This window comes from Lepus europaeus, chromosome 15 (genome assembly GCF_033115175.1).
Source record: "Lepus europaeus isolate LE1 chromosome 15, mLepTim1.pri, whole genome shotgun sequence".
Classification (NCBI taxonomy): domain Eukaryota; kingdom Metazoa; phylum Chordata; class Mammalia; order Lagomorpha; family Leporidae; genus Lepus; species Lepus europaeus.
In genome coordinates this window covers 52467193-52486212 of record NC_084841.1, presented here as the reverse complement: position 1 = coordinate 52486212, position 19020 = coordinate 52467193, and the positions used below count along the sequence as shown (strand labels likewise).

Below are 19020 nucleotides of genomic sequence, written 5' to 3'. Positions count from 1 at the left end.
ATTAATTCTTATCTGTTTTCAAATTAACATATTTATCTTTTCTTGTAAAATAATGGATTTCAACACTAACTCAGAGCTTTTTAATGTGTATCAGTTAACTTTTAAAGTTTCAGGCTCTTTCTGGTTTGCTTTTAAGGCCCTGTGCCTGTCTGATTGTACTCCACACCTCTCCTCTTTTGTGCCCAGGTCACCAGCCTGACAGACCCTTTGCTGTCCTTCTACACTCTCCACAGTTTCTTGTATCAAGTTTCCCTGTCTAGAAAAACCTCTTTATTGCTTCCCTTCATTCTGATCTCATTCTTCTTTCGAGACCCTGTGCAAACATCTTTTCTTCTACACAGTTGCTTCTGATTCTCTTGACCCCAAACAATCTGCCCCTCACAGTCATTCTTTGAGTATTTTTTAATTGCAATTTTAAACTTAGAGTGGGGTTAGATCTGCAGAAAAGTTGCAACAACTGCACAGAGAATTCCCACATACTCCTCAGCTAGTTTCCCTTAACATTCACATCTTATAATATTATGGCGCCTATGCCACAACTAAGAACCTAATATGGGTATTTAATTGAGTATTTTAAACTTATATGGTAACTGGCTTTAGATGCCTTGAAGTCAGGCCATGTGGCCCCTGATCTACTAATTTCTATGAATGTTCAAAGTCTGTGTTTACCACTGAGTACCAAGTGGGCACTAGAAAATGTTTGTTGAATCAAGGAATAATTGCTTTCACTGCCTACCTCAACAAAAGCCATCAGATTTTTGTTTATGTAAACTCTTTATTAAAGTAGAGAAGACATTCAGAAAAATGTGATGATAAATGGAAGGCTCAATTAATTTTCACAAAGAAAATGTGTTCATGTAGCTATCACCCAGATCTTCAAATAGGTATTTCCTGCACTCCAGAAGCTCCCCATGGACCCTTTCTGGTAACTGGTGTCCTCCACCATGACTTCTTATATTCCCTTCAGTTTTATTTTAGTAAGGGGACAAAATGTCAAGGTTCATGCTTACAATGTGATCCACTTTTATACTGTTACATCCACGCTAGGTGGCTTGAATCTTTTTACTAAAAAACTCAAGGCTTGATTAAAGGAAGTACAATGCAGTAGATTTCCCAACAGTCAAACAATGTCCATTGTTTTTGTAGTTTATAAAGTGTCTGCATTAGGCCTCAGCTGATGGTTGGGTGTACCCAATCTGGACTGAGGGACAATTCCAATTCTGACAACATCAGTCAAGCCACTGTAGGAAGCAGGACATAAACCATTTTCATTTTTGTTCCCTTAGAAACACATGGAACAAAATAAAGTTTTGCCAAATGGAAATACACAAAACCACTTGGGGGATAGATGTTATTTTTAAGCTTCTAAGAGGCTATCACAAATAACTGGGAGGAGAGTGGAAAGAATTCAAAACGCAGGTGACCTTTTAACAGGCAGAGCACAGCAGGGTCAGCAATGCCTAGAGAATGTTGTCGGAGGAAGGGATGCTGAGAGCACAGGCCTGGAGGGACTGACCTCACTGGACATGATGAGACGGGAGTTGGCTTTTTCCCCATCCTGTGTGAGCTGGACAGCAAAAAGGAAACCATTCTCCACAAATGGAAGCATGGAGAATCCATGGGTATTTTGAAATGAGCACCTGGGGAGAACTGGGAGCTGGTGTGTTTGCTGCTGGCAGCCAGGTCTGGGGTGTTGCCCTCAGGGGGCTGGGTCTCCTGCAAGAGCAAATCCCCCTGTGCAGACAGCCTGATCTGCCTTCCTTCCAGGTGGAGAGCTGGGGGAGGCAGTGGGCCAGAGGGAGGTGACCACTGCACTGTCAGTAGAGGGAGCTGCTCTGCAAAGGGGTTGGGAGAACAGCGGGCGCCTCTGGTTCTCTCTGGTGGCAGAGAGAGCCACCATGGCCAGCCTCTCCCTCCCGAAGTTACGTCAGTGCTTTACTGCTATGTCTTACATGGGTCAGGAATGGAGAGCTGCCTTGCAAAGAATACATCGATTACACGAAACTGCCTGCTTTGTGCTGTGAACTGCAATCAGGATGCAGAATGTGGCCATCTGGTCAATGGAGCTTTCCTCACAGACACACTCAATATTGAAAATTGGCTTGGCTGGAGAGTCTGGGTCACAGTTTGTCTGATAAAAGTAAGTTGTCAAGCAGCAAAGAGGGAGATGCTGTTCCTGCTTACCCCCAGGGTTGCAAAGTTCGATCTCCCAGCACTTATAGTCACTCCAAGTAGAGTCACATGACCTTTGCTAACCGCACCAACCTATGGTAGAGTGTATAAGATCTTCCAGACAAAGGCCGTGGGAGGCTGATTTTATTCTCAAACCACCAGCCTTTCTTTCGTCATTCCCTTCCAGTGCCACAGCTCTCCAACAGGGTGATTTGCAGGAGATAAAAGAGGAGGCCTGGGCAGGAGCTCACAGACAGTTTTGATGGCTCAGGACTCTGCTTATCCTAGAAATCTGGCAGCCTACAGAAACTCTGTGCTGCTCCTACATGAAGTGGGGGCAAAGACTCCTTACAGAAAAGGGCCAGAGCGCGGCAAGGCAGAAAATGCAGAGTAGTGCTACCGTTTCCTCCCTTGGGCCCAGTGCTTTCTCCCGTACTTCTCCGATCTTTTAGGAAAAGGGACAAGGACAGTTTCCCCCAGAACACTGGAGGCTGTGACTAAGAGAATTAAAACTCAGTGCTCAATATCAATGTTCCCAGATTCATCGGCGCTTATCTTCATGAGGACAGATGCTGGCTTCCCCTCTTCTGACTCTTCTGCCACCAGCCTCTCTCCCCATGGCAAAGGCACAACAACTCATCCTGCAGGCAGCCAATCTCCACCCTTGTTCCCCACCACCAGCAAGGTAGAACATCACACTTTCAAGGCGTGGTCACTCAGCCTATGCCCCATCATGTCCCATGAACTATTAAACCTGGGCAAGCGTGGGGAAGCATGGAGGTATGGCCATATGCTAGCAAAAAACTGGAGACATCTCAGGTTTCCACGAAGGGAAACGTCTAAGTATCTGATGCCACCTCCACTAAGGGGACTCTTTGGGAGCTTTTAAAGGGAAGCTATGTGAAATACTGCTGCTACAATACTAAGTTAAAAAGACAGGGCACAAGGTGACATATTTATAAAACGACTGTAGCTAAGCCGTGTTAAAAACCTGAAAGGCAGCTGCAAAGAAACGGGGGCCAAAGACTGGAAGGAAGTGCGTCAGAATGAACAGAGGTAGACAGCCTGGCGGCTGAGACTTCGGGTTTTCAAGGTTTTACAATTTCCCGACATTTAAGAGAGCATGTCCTATTTTTCTAACTCTGAAAAAGGGGGAGAAAAATCTCGATGCTGCGCACTTCACCAGCCAGCAGTAGCAGTAAACAATGGCGGCCCTGGGGCCGGGCGCCGGGGAGCGAGGTCCCTGGGGGAGCCTCCCCGACCCAGGCCCCAGCGTAGCCCGGAGAAGCAGAGCACAGCCCGCCTTCTCTCTGCGCAGCGATGACGTCACCCTATGCAAACCGCGAGGTGCTAATTAACGACGAAGTCGGGACAAATCCCTGAGCAGACTTCCGGTCGGGGTGAGAGGCGACGGTGCCCCAGACGACACCGCGCTCCCAGACGGCGAGGCGGAGCCGGCGACCGCCGCTCACGCCCCGCCCCGCCCCCGAGAGGGTCCCCGGAGCGCGGCGCGCATGCGCAGCAGCGTGCAGGCCGGGCTCGCGGCAGCCCCCAGCAGGCCGCTGTCTGTCTGCTCTCGGTGCGGGTTTCTTAATGCACTGGCAGTGGTCGCGCCGCGCCCAGCCGTGCTCTTAAAGGTCACAGTCACCACGGCGGCGAGGCAGTTGTTTGGCCGAGACTCAGTCTAATACAGAGTCGAAATGGGTAAATCAGGTCCCGGCCCGTCACTGGAAGATCCTTCGAGAGAGGGCGCATTCTTATTAAAAGTATAGGGTTTCACTGCCGCTGGTTTTAACGACATCGGTGCTACCGCCCCATGTTTATTCATGATCTTATTTTCCTTAAAATCGTTTTAATGCTTTCTTCCCGTCGTTAGCGCACTGCACTCCCAACTCGGGGAGTAACAGGTTCTGTCAGCGGCGGATGGCGGATGTTGGGGCGAGGTTCCCCACTGGCCCTCGCGTGACGCCTGTAGGAGACAGAACAGGGACCAGGGGCCTTTGGTGTGCTCAGCTTTCCCCTCACGGCTGTCCTGAGAGAATTTGTACAAAAGCTGTGTTCTGGAGCAAGTGATGACGTCACGCGGGTTGTCTGAGATGTCAAAAAAGATACTGGGAAGTGACGTTTCCTCAGGTCCGCTGAGAAGTATCTCTGGGTGAAGCCAGACAGGTTTTAGGTGCAGCAAGTAGGAACCAGAACATATTTCGTGCGAAGCCCCTGGGTCCAGCTCGGGAGGAGAGGCCAGGAAGGAACAGATGGAGTGAGGGGTACCCCCGTCTTGCCTTCGTGGCCTTGCTCGTGTCACAACAGATTCTTCCTCCAGCTTAGTTTCCTGCTCAGTCCTGAAAGAGCTCCCAGTTGAGTGCTTGCTGTTCAGCCTCCCCACTCTGTTGTCTGGCAGCTCAGGCAGATGGTGAGCAGTGAGCCATACAGGCCCCAGCCCAGTGGGAAAGTGCCTGGAGCCTGGAGATGAATGGAGATAAAGCCGTGCCTGGGTCCAGGTGGGTAGAACTGCTGCTTCTCCAGGGTCTCCACACGGACTACCCTGCTCATGGAGTCTTGTCCCAGCCTTTTCCTTTTCTTTCCTTTTTCCTTTCTCTTAGAAAACAAAGGTCTCATCAGGGTTGTTTTATGAACTTCACCAGTACAGTAAGTGCTACAGCATGTTAGATCGCCTTGGCAGGGAGAAGGGCCTTTTATCTGCTTTTGGTCAAGGCTGGAGTCTCAGGCCTTTAAATCTTGGGAGCTCACGGCCATGGTTCCACACTAGCTGCTACTGATTCTGCAATTCTTGTTCTCTCTTATTTGTATTGCTTTGGCTCAAGTATGATACTTTGCTGTCTCTTGGGCTCAAGGGGCTGGGTGTGGGAAGAAGGGGTTCCTAAGCCCTCAGCAGCAGCTGGATTCCCTGTGACCTGTGTAGAGATCATGGTAACCAGAGTCAACAACGAACTGGGTTTAGGGAAAACAGCAGCAGGTTTATGTGGTTCAGAAAAGCTCATCCAGTTCCAAGACAGGGTAGGAACAGATAGGGATGTTTGGAAGCTGCTCAAATCAGAGTTTCTCACACTGGGGTCATCATTGCAATCACCCCAGCCACTTAAAAATGCAGAGTCCTAGGGTTGATAGATACCTGTGTTTTTCAAAGATATTGGGTGATTTTGACATTAGCCAAAGCAAAGCCACTGGCCTGTGGCTTGGCTACCTCAAATCAGGAACAAAAGTCAGTTTAGGCAACACAGTGGGACTGCTGATAAGAGCTTCTCAGATTCTGGAATATATTTGGCCTAGTTTCCCAAAAATTCCATCTGCTGGTTCACTCCCCAAGTACCCACAGCAGCCACAGTTGGGCCAGGCTGAAACCAGGAGCTTCATATTCTATTAGGATCTCTCATGTGGAGGGCAGGGGCCAAGGCATTTGAGTCATCACCTGCTGCCTCCCAGGATGCATAAACAGGAAGCTGGATCAGAAGTGGAGTAGCCAGGACTTAAACAGATACTTTGATGTGAGCTATGGGTATCCCACGCTGTAGTTTAACCCACTGTGCCACCTACCTACCCCAAATCTTACATATTTGAATTTGGTTATTCAGAGGATAAAAACTTAGTAGGTCCATGACATCATAATATCAGCCTGAGGATTAGGTAGGAGCATAATATACCAAGGTAATGGACATAGAGTATGATTTGGGCCCTGAATCACATTTTAAGAAATAACTATTCATTGCTTTCCAGAATCATTTAAAAGGAAACCAATGTAATTTTGCTAGCATAACCCTCACATGTTAGCACTGTCTCAAAAGTGCTCACCAACTTGGTTTGAGAAGATTGGCAATGACCTGGAAACCATGTCACCCTTGTGATCCGGACTTGAGGGCCCAGAGAGGGAAGAGTAAAGGAAATGACAAAGCACCCTTTGGAGGATGATGACAGAAACCTACGTATGAGAATAATCACACCTTGGGGATCTTGGAGGGTCTGAAAGCACTACTGATTACTCACCAGTTGTAAGATCTCCCAGCATTAATCCATCTTGGCAGTGGGAAAGACATTACCAAATGACTGCATTGCCTGCTGGCTTCTTCCAAACTCCTGGCTGGAAAAGCAAGCGAGTGAATATTCACTCTGGAAGATGGAATTGTTTCCTGTAGACTTAGTCTACCTCATGGAGGTCCTTCAGGCAAGTAAACCAGGATTTGAAATTTTATTTTTCTGTTGACCACATTCCAACAAATTCTGAAGCATTTGAGTCCTATCATGGAAGCAGTTTCCTTAAGGTTTAACCAGACATATGTCAGGTCAGTGACCACCAAGGCCATTTTCTAGTCTGTAGTAATTTTAGATCACCATGCAAATGCCAAATCTTGCCCCGATTATATTGGCCAAGAAAAGAAAACTGCTTGGTTCTTGAAGGTGTTTTAACATTTTTAGGTCAATATTTAACGTGCTTCCAGCACATAAGGTGGTTGGAGAAAAGTATACTTGCAAACAAAACAAAATAAAACATCCCCCCCTATTGGCAGGATAAGTCTTACTCACCAACAGTAAGGAAAATGCAGACTAGGAGGCAAAGAGAGCTGGCATTCAGCTGCTGGCAGACTTCCTTGGCCACCACAGATTTTGGAATGGCTGCCTCTTCTTCAGGCAGTTCTTGATTGGATTGTCAGGAGGGAAAAAGAAAGCTCTGTTATTAACCAATTAGCCTCAGGAGACATGGAGTGTACTGGATATTTCAGGAGAGGAGGCAGAGAAGTGTACCATTCTAGTGCATTATTAATCCTTGCTAGCAAAGAGGAGCTTTGCTTTGGAGAGAGGAACTAAATACATTATCCATATTATTCCCACAGTGAGAGTTCCCCAGGAGCTACAGGCAGGTCATAGCCGTATCAGAATGTCATCATGTCATCAGGAACACGATGAACTCCCAGTCCAGAAGGTCAAGAAAATATTATATAACCAGCCCTCGAAGAGACACATTGAATACTCATATAACCCACAGGGCTGGGTGGAATGTCTTTGCTCCTCATTTTACTGGGTAGCCAATGGACTGCAGGCTTGGTGAAGAACTGTCTTCCCTAGTGTGATTCAGAAGATTGGGGACCAGAGGCAGAGTCCTAGACAGAGACTGCACTTAAAGTCTCTTTAGTTATCAGCAAGTCTGAACTTCTAAGTCTGTTTCATGAGTAAGACATGAACCTCTGCAAGTGAGATAGAATATCTATGGCCCAAGTCACAAATTTTTGTCATTAAATCTGGATGCCTGTGTTCAAAGTGCTTACAAGAAGACAAGTATTGGGACTGTTTGCTGTGGGTTGCAGTGAATTGGTACAGGCGAAGTCAGATGGAACACAGCACTGCAGCTTCCACCTGCTAAACACTTTTGCTCCAATGGCCATTCTATCTCAGAGTCTAAGAATGAAGTCCACAGAAATCAGGCACAGGACAAGGACTACTGGTAGTAAAGTACAGAACAGAGTCAGGTTTATGAGAAGGAGGAGAAAATTCTGAAAACATGGAATTGGATTTGGCAGGAAGCTCTGAGAATTTCAGTAGGTGTCTAAAGAGCATTTGGGCTGGCTGGCAGTGATGAGGGGAGGAAGGAAGAGCTGTGCAGTTGAGCACTGAACAAGGGCACCAGGTCTAAAAGGACACAAGTTATATTGTAGCATAGATATGGTATTTATTATTTGATATTATGACAGTTTTTCTTGCAGGTTCAGTAGGATGTTTTGTTCAAAGAAAATCAAAGTATTATCACAATTTTCTGACTCATGTAGAAAAATGAGAGAAATGGGTCCCTCTTCAATTCATGCAAAGACACTTTATGGGCTAGAACATGTCTGAGGGAAAAAAATACAGTATTCAAAAGTCATTTCACACAATTTAAAATAGTAGAACCAATGATTCACCCCAATGAAGAATCTTCTGTGTGTTTCTTACCCCTATCAATATTATGGTTTAGGAGGCATTGACGATTAGTATTTTTATGCAGGGGACAAGATAAATGGGAATTAATTTTTCTCTTTGTTCTAACAAGTATCAGAACACAAGTACTAGGGCCAGTGCTGTGGCACAGTGGGTTAAAGTCCTGGCCTGCAGCGCTGGTATCCCATATAGGCGCTGATTCAAGTCCTGGCTGCTCCACTTCTGATCTAGTTCTCTGCTATGGCCTGGGAAAGCAGCAGAGGATGGCCCAAGTCCTTGGGCTCCTGCACCTGCATGGGAGACCCAAAAAAAGCTCTTGGCTTCGGATCAACTCAGTTCTGGCTGTTGCGGTCATTTGGGGAGGGAACTAGTAGATGGAAGACCTCTTTCTCTCTGCCTCTCTGTAACTCTGCCCTTAAATAAATAAGATAAACGTTATAAAAAAAAAAAAAAAAAGGAACACAAGTACTTAATGTTCTGAAAATTCCCAAGGGGTTTCTGTTGCAATCCTATCTTGTTCTAACTCTCTCAGTAGGGAATGACACCATTTGCCTGTGACTGCTGAATGGGATTTGAAAGTGCCACTAGGTGAGTTAAGTGGGAAACAGTTACTATTCAAGTCAAAACTCCTTGGTTTGCAGGTGAAATTCTTGGTGTGCTTCAAAAGCAATATTCAAAGTAAGTTAAAAGCAGATTTGACTTTCAGCTGTGACAGCTCAGGGAATAAAGAGCCTCTAATAACATTCTTCCAATTTCTTATTTTCTTTCCTATATCCTTGGGCAAAAAATGTGTAAGAAAATGAGTTGAGTTTAAGGAAGATGAACCTGTAGTTTCAAGGGTAAAAAAATATCCACCAATCTTTCTTGTAAATACAGTTGTCTTGCCAAAAAGAGACATCTAGAAGATTAAGTGTGGAGAAACAAACATGCTCATTTTAATGTTATACTTGGGGCGGGGGAGCATTTCACTGATTAGCCTTTTGCATAACTAGTTTGCTATGTTCTAACTTTGAGGCATTTCTCATACAATGATGGCTATGGGAAGGATATATTCAAACACCTGTATAAATCACTCATTGTTTTAGTGAACCTAAATAAGTGACTCACTTAGCCTTGACGAACTAGAAAGCCTGAGATCATGAGCTACATTTCCCCATCATGTAAACACTGCTTTCAGGCAGGAGGTAGTAGGCAATGCTGGGAACTGAGGACACGCTGTCCTATTTGTCTTCTGGCTGCCCAGGTTGATTACATAGCTGTACCTGACTTTCGGGCACTTTCTGTGAAACATTCTGCATATCAACAACACTGTGAAATTACCTAGGAGTTCAAACACATAAAGGAAGACATAGGGGAAATTGACTCTTGGCTGAGAAGAAAAATTAAGTCTATTCTGCCATTATAGATTCTCATATTCTTTCCATGTTTTCCATTCTTTGGCTTTCAGCTTTAGGGCAGCATCCATCTAAGTGATCTTCAGAAAATAGGTTGATCAAGTCAGTCGGGGGGAGCACATTAAGACACAGAAACAACTTATTCCTGGACCCCGGCCCCAGATCCAGGGACTTGTCACTTCTGAGGCCTGGGAAACTGATTCTGACACAATTCCTGGACCCTCCCAGTCCGCCAGGGTGAAGCCCTTAATATCTTTATTCATTTATTTGGAGTGTAAAGCCTCTGGGTCTTCCAGTATTTCCCTCCCTCCGTCTCCTCCCTCTCCGTCCTCTTCCATCCCTCCTTTGCCTCCTTTCTCCCTCTCTCTCCTTCCTCTGCACATTAATACATTTATGATCTCATATTCTGTGTTGTTTCTCTTCTGGTGAGTGGGCATGGATAGGCAGGGGAGAGACTGATTCTCAATTCAGTATCAAACCATGAACAAAGCAGGGATTAGCTTATTTTGAAGCTTACCTAGAGCTTAAAATATTTGAAACTGCAAATTTGCAAAACCTTACATTACATGAATACTTTATAAGTTTTTGTTTTTAAATTTTTATTTATTTATTTATTTATTTTTATTTATTTATTTGACAGGTAGAGTTGTAGACAGTGAGAGAGAGACAGAGAGAAAGGTCTTCCTTCCATTGGTTCACCCCCGAAATGGCTTCTAAGGAGCCAGGTGCTTCCTCCTTGTCTCCCATGGAGGTGCAGGGCCCCAAAGCACTTGGGCTATCCTCCACTGCCTTCCCGGGCCACAGCAGAGAGCTGGACTGGAAGAGGAGCACCCAGGACTAGAACCGGCGCCCATATGGGATGCCGGCGCCGCAGGCGGAGGATTAACCAAGTAAGCCATGGCGCTGGCCCCTTTTAATTATATTTAAGATTCAATCTAGTTTATAGTACATGAATATATTGATTTTTTAAAAAAAATTGTGTATACTCTATCATACAGCTATCATTGTTTGCATCCTAATAAATTGGAATTTGTAGCTGTCTCTAAAGATAAACTTGATTCTCAGTAAGTAAGATAGTTGGAATTTAAAAAATTCTGTGAAATGTCTAAAACAAGACTTGTATATCCTAAGGTTGCATAAATTAAGGATTTTAAAAATATTATAAATGCTTGGATTCAGCCCTTAATTCTTGCCTGCTAATTGGCTTTTCTTATACTAATCTTTTTTTTTTTTTTTTTTTTTTGACAGAGTTAGACAGTGAGAGAGAGAGAGACAGAGAGGAAGGTCTTCCTTCCGTTGATTCACCCCTCAAATGGCCACCACAGCTAGAGCGCTGCGCCTATCCGAAGCCAGGAGCCAGGTGCTTCCTCCTTGTCTCCCACGCAGGTGCAGGGGCCCAAGCACTTGGGTCATCCTCCACTGCCCTCCCAGGCCACAACAGAGAGCTGGACTGGAAGAGGAGCAACCAGGACTAGAACCCGGCGCCCATATGGGATGCCGGTGCTGCAGGCGGAGGATTAACCAAGTGAGCCACGGCGCCAGCCCCTATTATACTAATCATTCAATTTATACACATAGTGTACAATTTCTGACAATCTCATTTCTAGTAATTTACTTATACCCTACACCTCCTGGTTTACATGACATACTGCCTAAAAGCAAATGTTATTAAAATACTGCCTTTCCAGACTTTTCACTGAAGTTGTATCTACTTGATATTCTGAATCAAGCATTCTTGATCCATTCATGAAACTGGATTTGAAAAAAAATCAATTTAGGTAGCTCTAAAATGACCATGAGGGCTGTGTGTGTGTTCTCCATGGTCCCTGCCTGCAGCCCTGCTAGTGGCCTCTGGATGGAGGGCTGTGTGTTGGGGGGCTTCTGGGAATTCCTTCTTGGTTTACCACTGTGGTGATTCCACGGCAGCTGCTTTCCCAGGCCTCGAGGTTTCCAACCTTTGGGTGATGTGCAATTTCACTCCCTTGTCTAGCCCATCATGACTTCCTGTTCTTTTCCTATAATGTTTTTCAGATCCACTTCTTCCTGTTGCCTTCCCAAGCCTGTTTCTGGTCCAGGCTCTAATTACCTCACACACACCTGCACTCTCCTAATATTCTCTTTCCTGTCTACAACTCTTCCTGATTTTTTTTTTTCTGCTTTCTCTCCACACAGAATCCTCTTCCTTGAGCATCATTCCCATCTCACTGCTCTTCCAGCAGCTCCCAGTTGCATCAAATCCAAGCTCCAAGTCCTCTGCTGCAAAGCCCCTCTCACTGCCCAGCCCACCTGTCTCCTTTCCAGCTGGACTCCACGCCAGCCAAGCAAATGTCTGACATTATGTCTGTACAATGCTATCACATCTGGTTAATCCAGTCAACTCTGTCACATCTTCAGTTAATCATCTGGATGTTTTGTCTACAAGATGCCAAACATCTGGATTGACTGAAGAAATTCACTACATTGATGGAGCTTGCCTTTTTTTTTTTAAGCTGAATTGGCCAGATGTTTTGGCATCATCTAGACCATTGCTGTCTCCTCCATCTGTCTTAATAGCTTGTCTGCACAACCTGCTGTCCACCTGGAGCGTGACCTGTCTCCTCAGTGCCATGTTCTCCTTTCCTGCCAAATTACAGTCAAAACTCCTTCTGTTGTGAAACAGCTCTAAATTAATCCCACTAGACCCATCTCTTGGTTCATCCTGGCATTTACAAAGTATATATATATATAAAATTCCTGGCCCCTCCAAACAGAAATCACTGTTTTTATTTTGGGGCACTGTCTTCCTCATCTACCCATTTTATATATATATATATATATATATATATATATATATATATATATATATAATTATTTTTTGGGGGGAAGGGAAAGAGTTTATTGGGGGAAACCCGACAGACTGGAGGGAAGGGGTGAATAAGGAAAAGAGAGAGAAGGAGGTACCCATTATATTATAAACTCTACAGCTCAGTAAAAGGTGTATCATAAAGACAATCTGGCTGGTGTAGTGAGGAGCTCAATAGTCTAGGGATCAAGGCCGGAAGTCCCAGGAATTCACTCTTGTTTATATTCTAGCTCCTCTACTTACTGTGTGGCCCAGGCAAATAATTTAACTTCTGCAAGCCTTAAGTCTCTTTCTCATTTGTGAACTGGAGATTAGAATAGAGTGTACTTCATAGCACGGTTTATATGTCAGAAGAGTGTCTGACTTAAAACAAGGATCCATTAAGTGCTAGAACTCATCATGATCAGGTTTTAACCTTTGGTTTTCTTGTCTGTTCTTTCCTTTGACTGTGACAGCACCTTGCTAGGTAGGTAAGGCAACTGTTATCGTCACCACCAGAGAGGAGAAAACAGAAATCATGAGTTTATATAAGTTGCCTGTTAAATCAGTTGCAGGTCTGAAGCCTTTAGCCTCGTTTTCTATAGATTCTGTGTTGGTCCTCAGTTCTTTCTGGACTCAGGAATTGGAATGTTGCTTTCTTTACAGAGTAGATACTGAAGGAAGTAGTATAGGTAGAAGTATTTTTTTCTGTGGATCAGTGTTTCCCCAAAACTGATCTGTGGGTCTTTGCCCATCAGTGACAAAGTGTTAAGAAAAGAACAGTGTGGTGAAGTTTTCCTGAAGCTACCTTTATCTCATTATTAAACCTCCTCCTGAACTGAGGTTGATGGCCTTCCTTTTAGTGTAAACTAAAAATGTTCTGTTTATGAAATAATGATGATACCCTGCTACAATTACACACTAGCCCTATATTAGATACCCAGGGTTTTTTTCTTTTTGAAATATCGTTGTTTATTCATTAATTTAGTAAATACTTATTGTCTACTGTTTTTCAGTTATGGTTCTCTGGCACTACGACAAGATAGAATAAAATTGACAGAAATCCTTGCCTTCCTAAAGGGCAGGAGAGGGATGATAAATGGATGAGTAATAAATGAGTAATTAACTTCTCTAAGGCTCAGTTTCTTCATCTGTAAACTGGATAACAAGAGTCCCTATGTCGTGGGGCTGCTTGTAAGAATTAAATAAGTTAATAGAGCAATATGCTGAGGGGTCAATAGTCCTATTGAGTACATCTGAGCAGAGAGACGGAGACTGAGTGTGCGGGGAGGAGTACTTTGTACTATTAAAAGTGGAGTGATAACTTTCGATCTCATTGAGAAGGTGCCATTTGAGCAGAGATCTGAAGCACTGAGGAAGTCAACAGGTGCACATCTTGGGGAGGTGTATTCCAGCCAGAGGGAATGGCCAGTGCAAAGGCCCTGAGATGCTTCACTCCCAGAGTAGGAAGGACAGTGTGGCTGGTGCAGAGTAAGTGACGGGGAGGGTAGTGAGAGATGCGGTCAGAGCGATTGAGGGGAAGGAGTGGCAATGACATAGAATCTTGTAAGCCATGGGAAGGACATGGCCTTTCTCTGAATTAAATGAGGAGTCATTGAAAGCTATTAAATAGAGAAGTGTAACATTGTGACTTAAGTTGGCTCTTGTGTTCATAAAAAAAATCATTGGAAACAAAGGGGAAAGCAAGGAGACTAGTTTTGGTGCTGCTCTAGTAGGTCACTCGAAAGTCGTTGGTCCCTTTCATTAGGATGGTACCAGTGAACAGTGGTGAAATTTTGGATGTAACTTAAAGGTAGAGCCAACAGAATATCATAATGGGCCAGATGGGTTAGGCTGAGATAGGAGTCTAAGCTATTTGTCCAGAGCAAGTGGAAAGATGGCATTGCCAGTAACAGAGATTAGGGAACGGCAGATGAAGCAGGTTTGGTGTGGCAGGGCTAGTAAGTGCAGATGAGAGTTCAGTTCTGGACATGTCAGGTTTAATGGGCATTATGAAATTTCATTCTGAAATAGACCTAGCCCTCATCTAATATTAGGAATAACTTCTACATTAAAAAAAATCATCTATTGGGAGTTGGAATTATGGCATAATGGGTAAAGCTGCTATCTGCAATGCAGCATCTCATATGGGTACTGGTTTGAGTCTCGACTGCTCCACTTGTGATGCAGCTTCCTGCTAACGGCCTGGAAAAGCAACAGAAGATGGTCCAAGTGTTTGGGCTCCTGCCATCCACTTGTTAGACCCGGATGAAACTCCTGGCTCCTGGCTTCAGCCTGGCCCAGTGCTGGCTGTTGTGACCATCTAGGGAATGAACCAGCAGATGGAAGACTTCTCTTTTTCTGTCTTTCCCTCTCTCCCTGTAACTCTTTGAAATAAGTAAATAAATCATTTTAAAAAATAACCTATTGAATTCTTTGGTTGCTTGTGAGATAGTATTTATTCTTAATCATTGTGTTCATTTACACCAATTAATATAGTATTACTATAAAGCTTTAGAACAGGAATACAATGGTAACATTCTTCTTATCCTAAATAATGTATTTCCTTAAAAATTATAAATTATGGGGCTGGAGCTGTTGTGCAGCAGGTTAAAGCCCTGGCCTGAAAAGCTGGCATCCCATATGGGCACCAGTTCTAGTCCTGGCTGTTCCTCTTCCGATCCAGCTCTCTGCTATGGCCTGGGAAAGCAGCAGAAGATGGCCCAAGTCCTAGGGCCCTTGCAAACACGTGGGAGACCTGGAGGAAGCTCTTGGCTCCTGGCTTTGGATTGGCGCAGCTTCAGCTGTTGCGGCCATCTGGGGAGTGAACCAGCAGATGGAGGGCCTCTCTCTCTGTCTCTACTTTTCTCTCTCTAGCTCTTTCAAATAAATAAAAATAAATCTTTTAAAAAATTGTAAATTATGGAACAACTTGCACATTCCACACAATAAAGAGAAGGAGACTCACAAATAATAAATTTACCCATAACTGTTAAGAGTTAAACATACCCTTTGGTCATTTATTTTTCCATATGTGATACCCTTCATTTCAAATATATTGTTATCTCCAATGGGATTAAATTCAGAACAAAATTGGGAGAGTCACTGAAGATTTTTTTTGGTTTCAAAATTATCCTGATTATTTTTTTTAAAAAGTGTCAGAACTTTATTAATGCCTATCACTTTTTGGTATCATCAAAATGAGAAAATACTAATTTTCTGCAAGACCAAGGACACCTTCTTTTGGATTGGTGCTGTGATGAAAGCCTCCAGAAGATGTTTCTGCTGATCAAGTAACGTGAATTAATACCATGATCTAATCTGAAGGGAATAATTCCCCTCAGATGTGGAAGAGACCAGACTCCTGTCTGCATTTCATTTAGGACCCTGTCTTTTCAGTTAGGATTTCCCATCCCTTGACCCCAAATGCTATATTTTAAAAAAATTAAACAATGAATTTGGGAACTTGTTATATTATAGGGAATGTTACAGGGAACGATTCAAAGAACTATCATTACATTTCCCTCTTCCCTCCGCTTTCTCTGTGCTGTGAGATTCAGATGCTTTTTTGAATTGGACACATGACCAAAGAGAGAAAAAAAAAAAAAAAAAAAAAAAAAAAAAAAAAAAAAAAGACAAGCAAGAGGATAGATGCGAGGCAAATGTTTTTGGAAAATTTCATCAACAGGGAACTAAAGATTCCCTTTTAAGACTACCAACTAGTCATAAAAGCATAGGATGTACATGTTGCTGCAACTTAGAACTTGCCCAAATGGTGGAGCAACCACCTTTATAAATAGAAACGTGCATGACAACCCATGCGTGACAACTGTGAGCCTGGCAAAGGGTTACAACCTTTATGTGAATTCCTTAGTGCCAATGTGAGAGCTGTTGTATAAGATTTTTAGCTCATAACGAAGCAGGATAAAAAATAACCAGTTGTAAACTGGAGCTACCTTTGGTGGCTTGAAACCTTCTGCAGTGAGGTACTTAACAACATGGAAACCAGCAAGTGCTACAAACCAAGACTTCCCTTTTTAAGGATATGGTTTACTGGCCTATCAGTGAAAATAAGTCTCCACAGGGATTAATGAAACTCCTCCAAGTACCTGTGACAAAGATACTCAGCTATGGCTCTGGCTAGGGGGATTTTGGGAATAAATGAGTATTTCTATGAACACAGGACTTCTAATACCATTCCAGTAAAGTCTGGGGTTTTCTTATTTCTATGGGAATTCAAATTTTATCAACTCTTCATTAGAAAGGATTTTTCAACTATGTGGTCACTGTTTTTATTTCTCTTCATTGAAGGCTAAAAGAAGAAAGGAGATAAAATACACCTCCTGCTTTCTAGTAAGCAGAACTGGTACTACCTGATAAACCGTTCAGAGTTCTTGGAAGAGGCGACGTCATAGAGACAGAGAGACATGCTCCTTTTTTGTGAATGACAGTGCTAAAGAATGTAACCCCTCTTAACTTCTCTACACCCCGCACATACAAATTGCTTATACTGATACTGTCCTCAATGGTTGCTGACTTCACACCTCCATTTTCTTTCCTGTTATCACCAAGATTAAACAGCATGTTTGGGCAATATTCTGCATCTATCTAACCTTTTCCACACAGGCCACACTGATACAACAGAACAGGTTTATGTACTTCACACGTCAGATCTTATCAAGAAAGTTGGTGTGACAGTTTGATAGACACCCACCAGAGCTTACTGCACTTGTTCTAAAAACAACAGCAGCAAACCACTCGTCTCCTCACACTTTTCAATGACCTTGTTCTATGGCGTCCCCATTTTTGGATGCATTACCGACTGTGTGGCCTCAGAGGATACAGAGAGCTGAGGGCATGTGACATGTACATTTTGATATTATACCATTACAAAATTCTAGAGAGATCTACATTTGCTTGGATTACCTACAGAGAAAAAAGTCGAGGGTTACTTTAACTCTCACCTTGCCAACAACTTCAACCAAAATAGGAAAAAAACCTAGCTTGTCACAAAATGAGGGAAAACGTTGCCAGGAGTTGCTTGCGTCTTTGCTCCCCAGATGTCCAGCTGTCACAGATGATGAGAAAGAACGCTACTGGGCCTCGCTGTCTCAGGATGATGTCCCTAGGGCAAGAGAAGGAATTTAAAAGCGGATTTACTGACATGTTTTCGATTTTGGGGGGGATTTTTTTTTTTTTCTTTTTTTGCAATTCATCTGGGCTAAACATATTCCTGTGACCTTTCCACAGACTCTCCTATGAGCACATTTAAGTTAATATTTAACAGATAATTTAACTATGTTCTTAAGTTTTTTTTTTTTAAATGAGTACGTTGTTCAGTGAAGTTCATGGTGATTTTATTATCATGGCGAAATTCTTCTGATAAGATTCTAATCTTATGGAGTTTCAGATCTTTTCCTTTGAGGCTAAACAGGTTGAAAAGCACTCAGCAGACTGAAAACTTTACTTTTGTCATTCACTTACCTTTTTAAACCTACGAATGTTATTCTCTGGCTTGCGCCCTGGAGATCTGCGGTCCCGCTGTTCTTCGGAAAATCTTGCACATGTTCAAGGAGGCATGATGCAGAAACCTACGGGTACTTCAACACAAACAGAGTCAGTAGTAAACACATTTCATAATAACCAGCAGAGACTGTGTGAGTCTGGAAACCAACATTCTGCTTGTAATAACAACCTGTGTGGTGAGTGGAAGGCAGGCGCACAATGTCAAACACTGGCTTACTTTGGGGTGGCTTTGAGTCTAAGCACCATGCATCAGAGTGGTCTGACAATTTCCCAGAGCGCCTCTGTCCTATCCCTCTCCTCTTTGAAACTTTCTCCTTCCTGATGAAAAAAAGAAAGGGCTCTTGAACTGAGTCCTCTGTTCTCCCACCTCAGATTCTAGATACGATCATAAAGGAAAAAAAATTTGAACTACTTCAGGAATATAAAAATGTACACTGAGAAAGATAATTGAGCACTCACTATATGACTTAGCAAATAAAACACTACAAACACAAGTAAAATCCCTCTGGGTATTCCTTCCTCCTCCCCAGAGGTGATCACTGTTTCTTTTTTTTTTTTTCTTTTTTTTTTTTTAATTTTTTTATTTTTATTTTTTTTTATTTTTAACAGGCAGAGTGGACAGTGAGAGAGAGAGAGAGACAGAGAGAAAGGTCTTCCTTTGCCGTTGGTTCACCCTCCAATGGCCGCCGCGGTAGCACGCTGCGGCCGGCGCACCGCGCTGATCCGATGGCAGGAGCCAGGTGCTTCTCCTGGTCTCCCGTGGGGTGCAGGGCCCAAGCACTTGGGCCATCCTCCACTGCACTCCCTGGCCACAGCAGAGAGCTGGCCTGGAAGAGGGGCAACCGGGACAGGATCGGTGCCCCGACCGGGACTAGAACCCGGTGTGCCGGCGCCGCAAGGCGGAGGATTAGCCTAGTGAGCCGCGGCGCCGGCCATCACTGTTTCTATACTTGTGCTATATACGTGTACATCCACACATGCTTTAACATTTTTATGAGTGGTTTCCTTTTCTTCACATTATTTTAAAATTATATTAATACGTATAGCTCTGATTTATTGCTTTTCACCTCCCTAAAATAGTCCATAGTATAACTAGTCAGCAAGTTAGTCATCTATTCTCTGGTTGATGCCTCAATGTGTATCTTAGCACATACTTATCTCCTTGAGTGATGTGTAAGAATT

The 19020-nt window shown here is 43.6% G+C and overlaps 1 protein-coding gene across 1 annotated transcript; it reads right to left on the bottom strand.

Moving 5' to 3' along the window:
* Positions 1–3808: 3808 nt before the first annotated feature.
* Positions 3809–17419, bottom strand: LOC133774497 (uncharacterized). The gene is made up of 4 exons (XM_062212234.1): positions 17277–17419; positions 6712–6822; positions 6175–6268; positions 3809–4770 (listed from the first exon to the last, which is right to left on the bottom strand). Exons 3-4 carry the CDS (start codon positions 6194–6196, stop codon positions 4025–4027), a joined length of 768 nt encoding a protein of 255 aa, XP_062068218.1. The 5' UTR covers positions 6197–6268; positions 6712–6822; positions 17277–17419; the 3' UTR covers positions 3809–4024.
* Positions 17420–19020: the final 1601 nt, after the last annotated feature.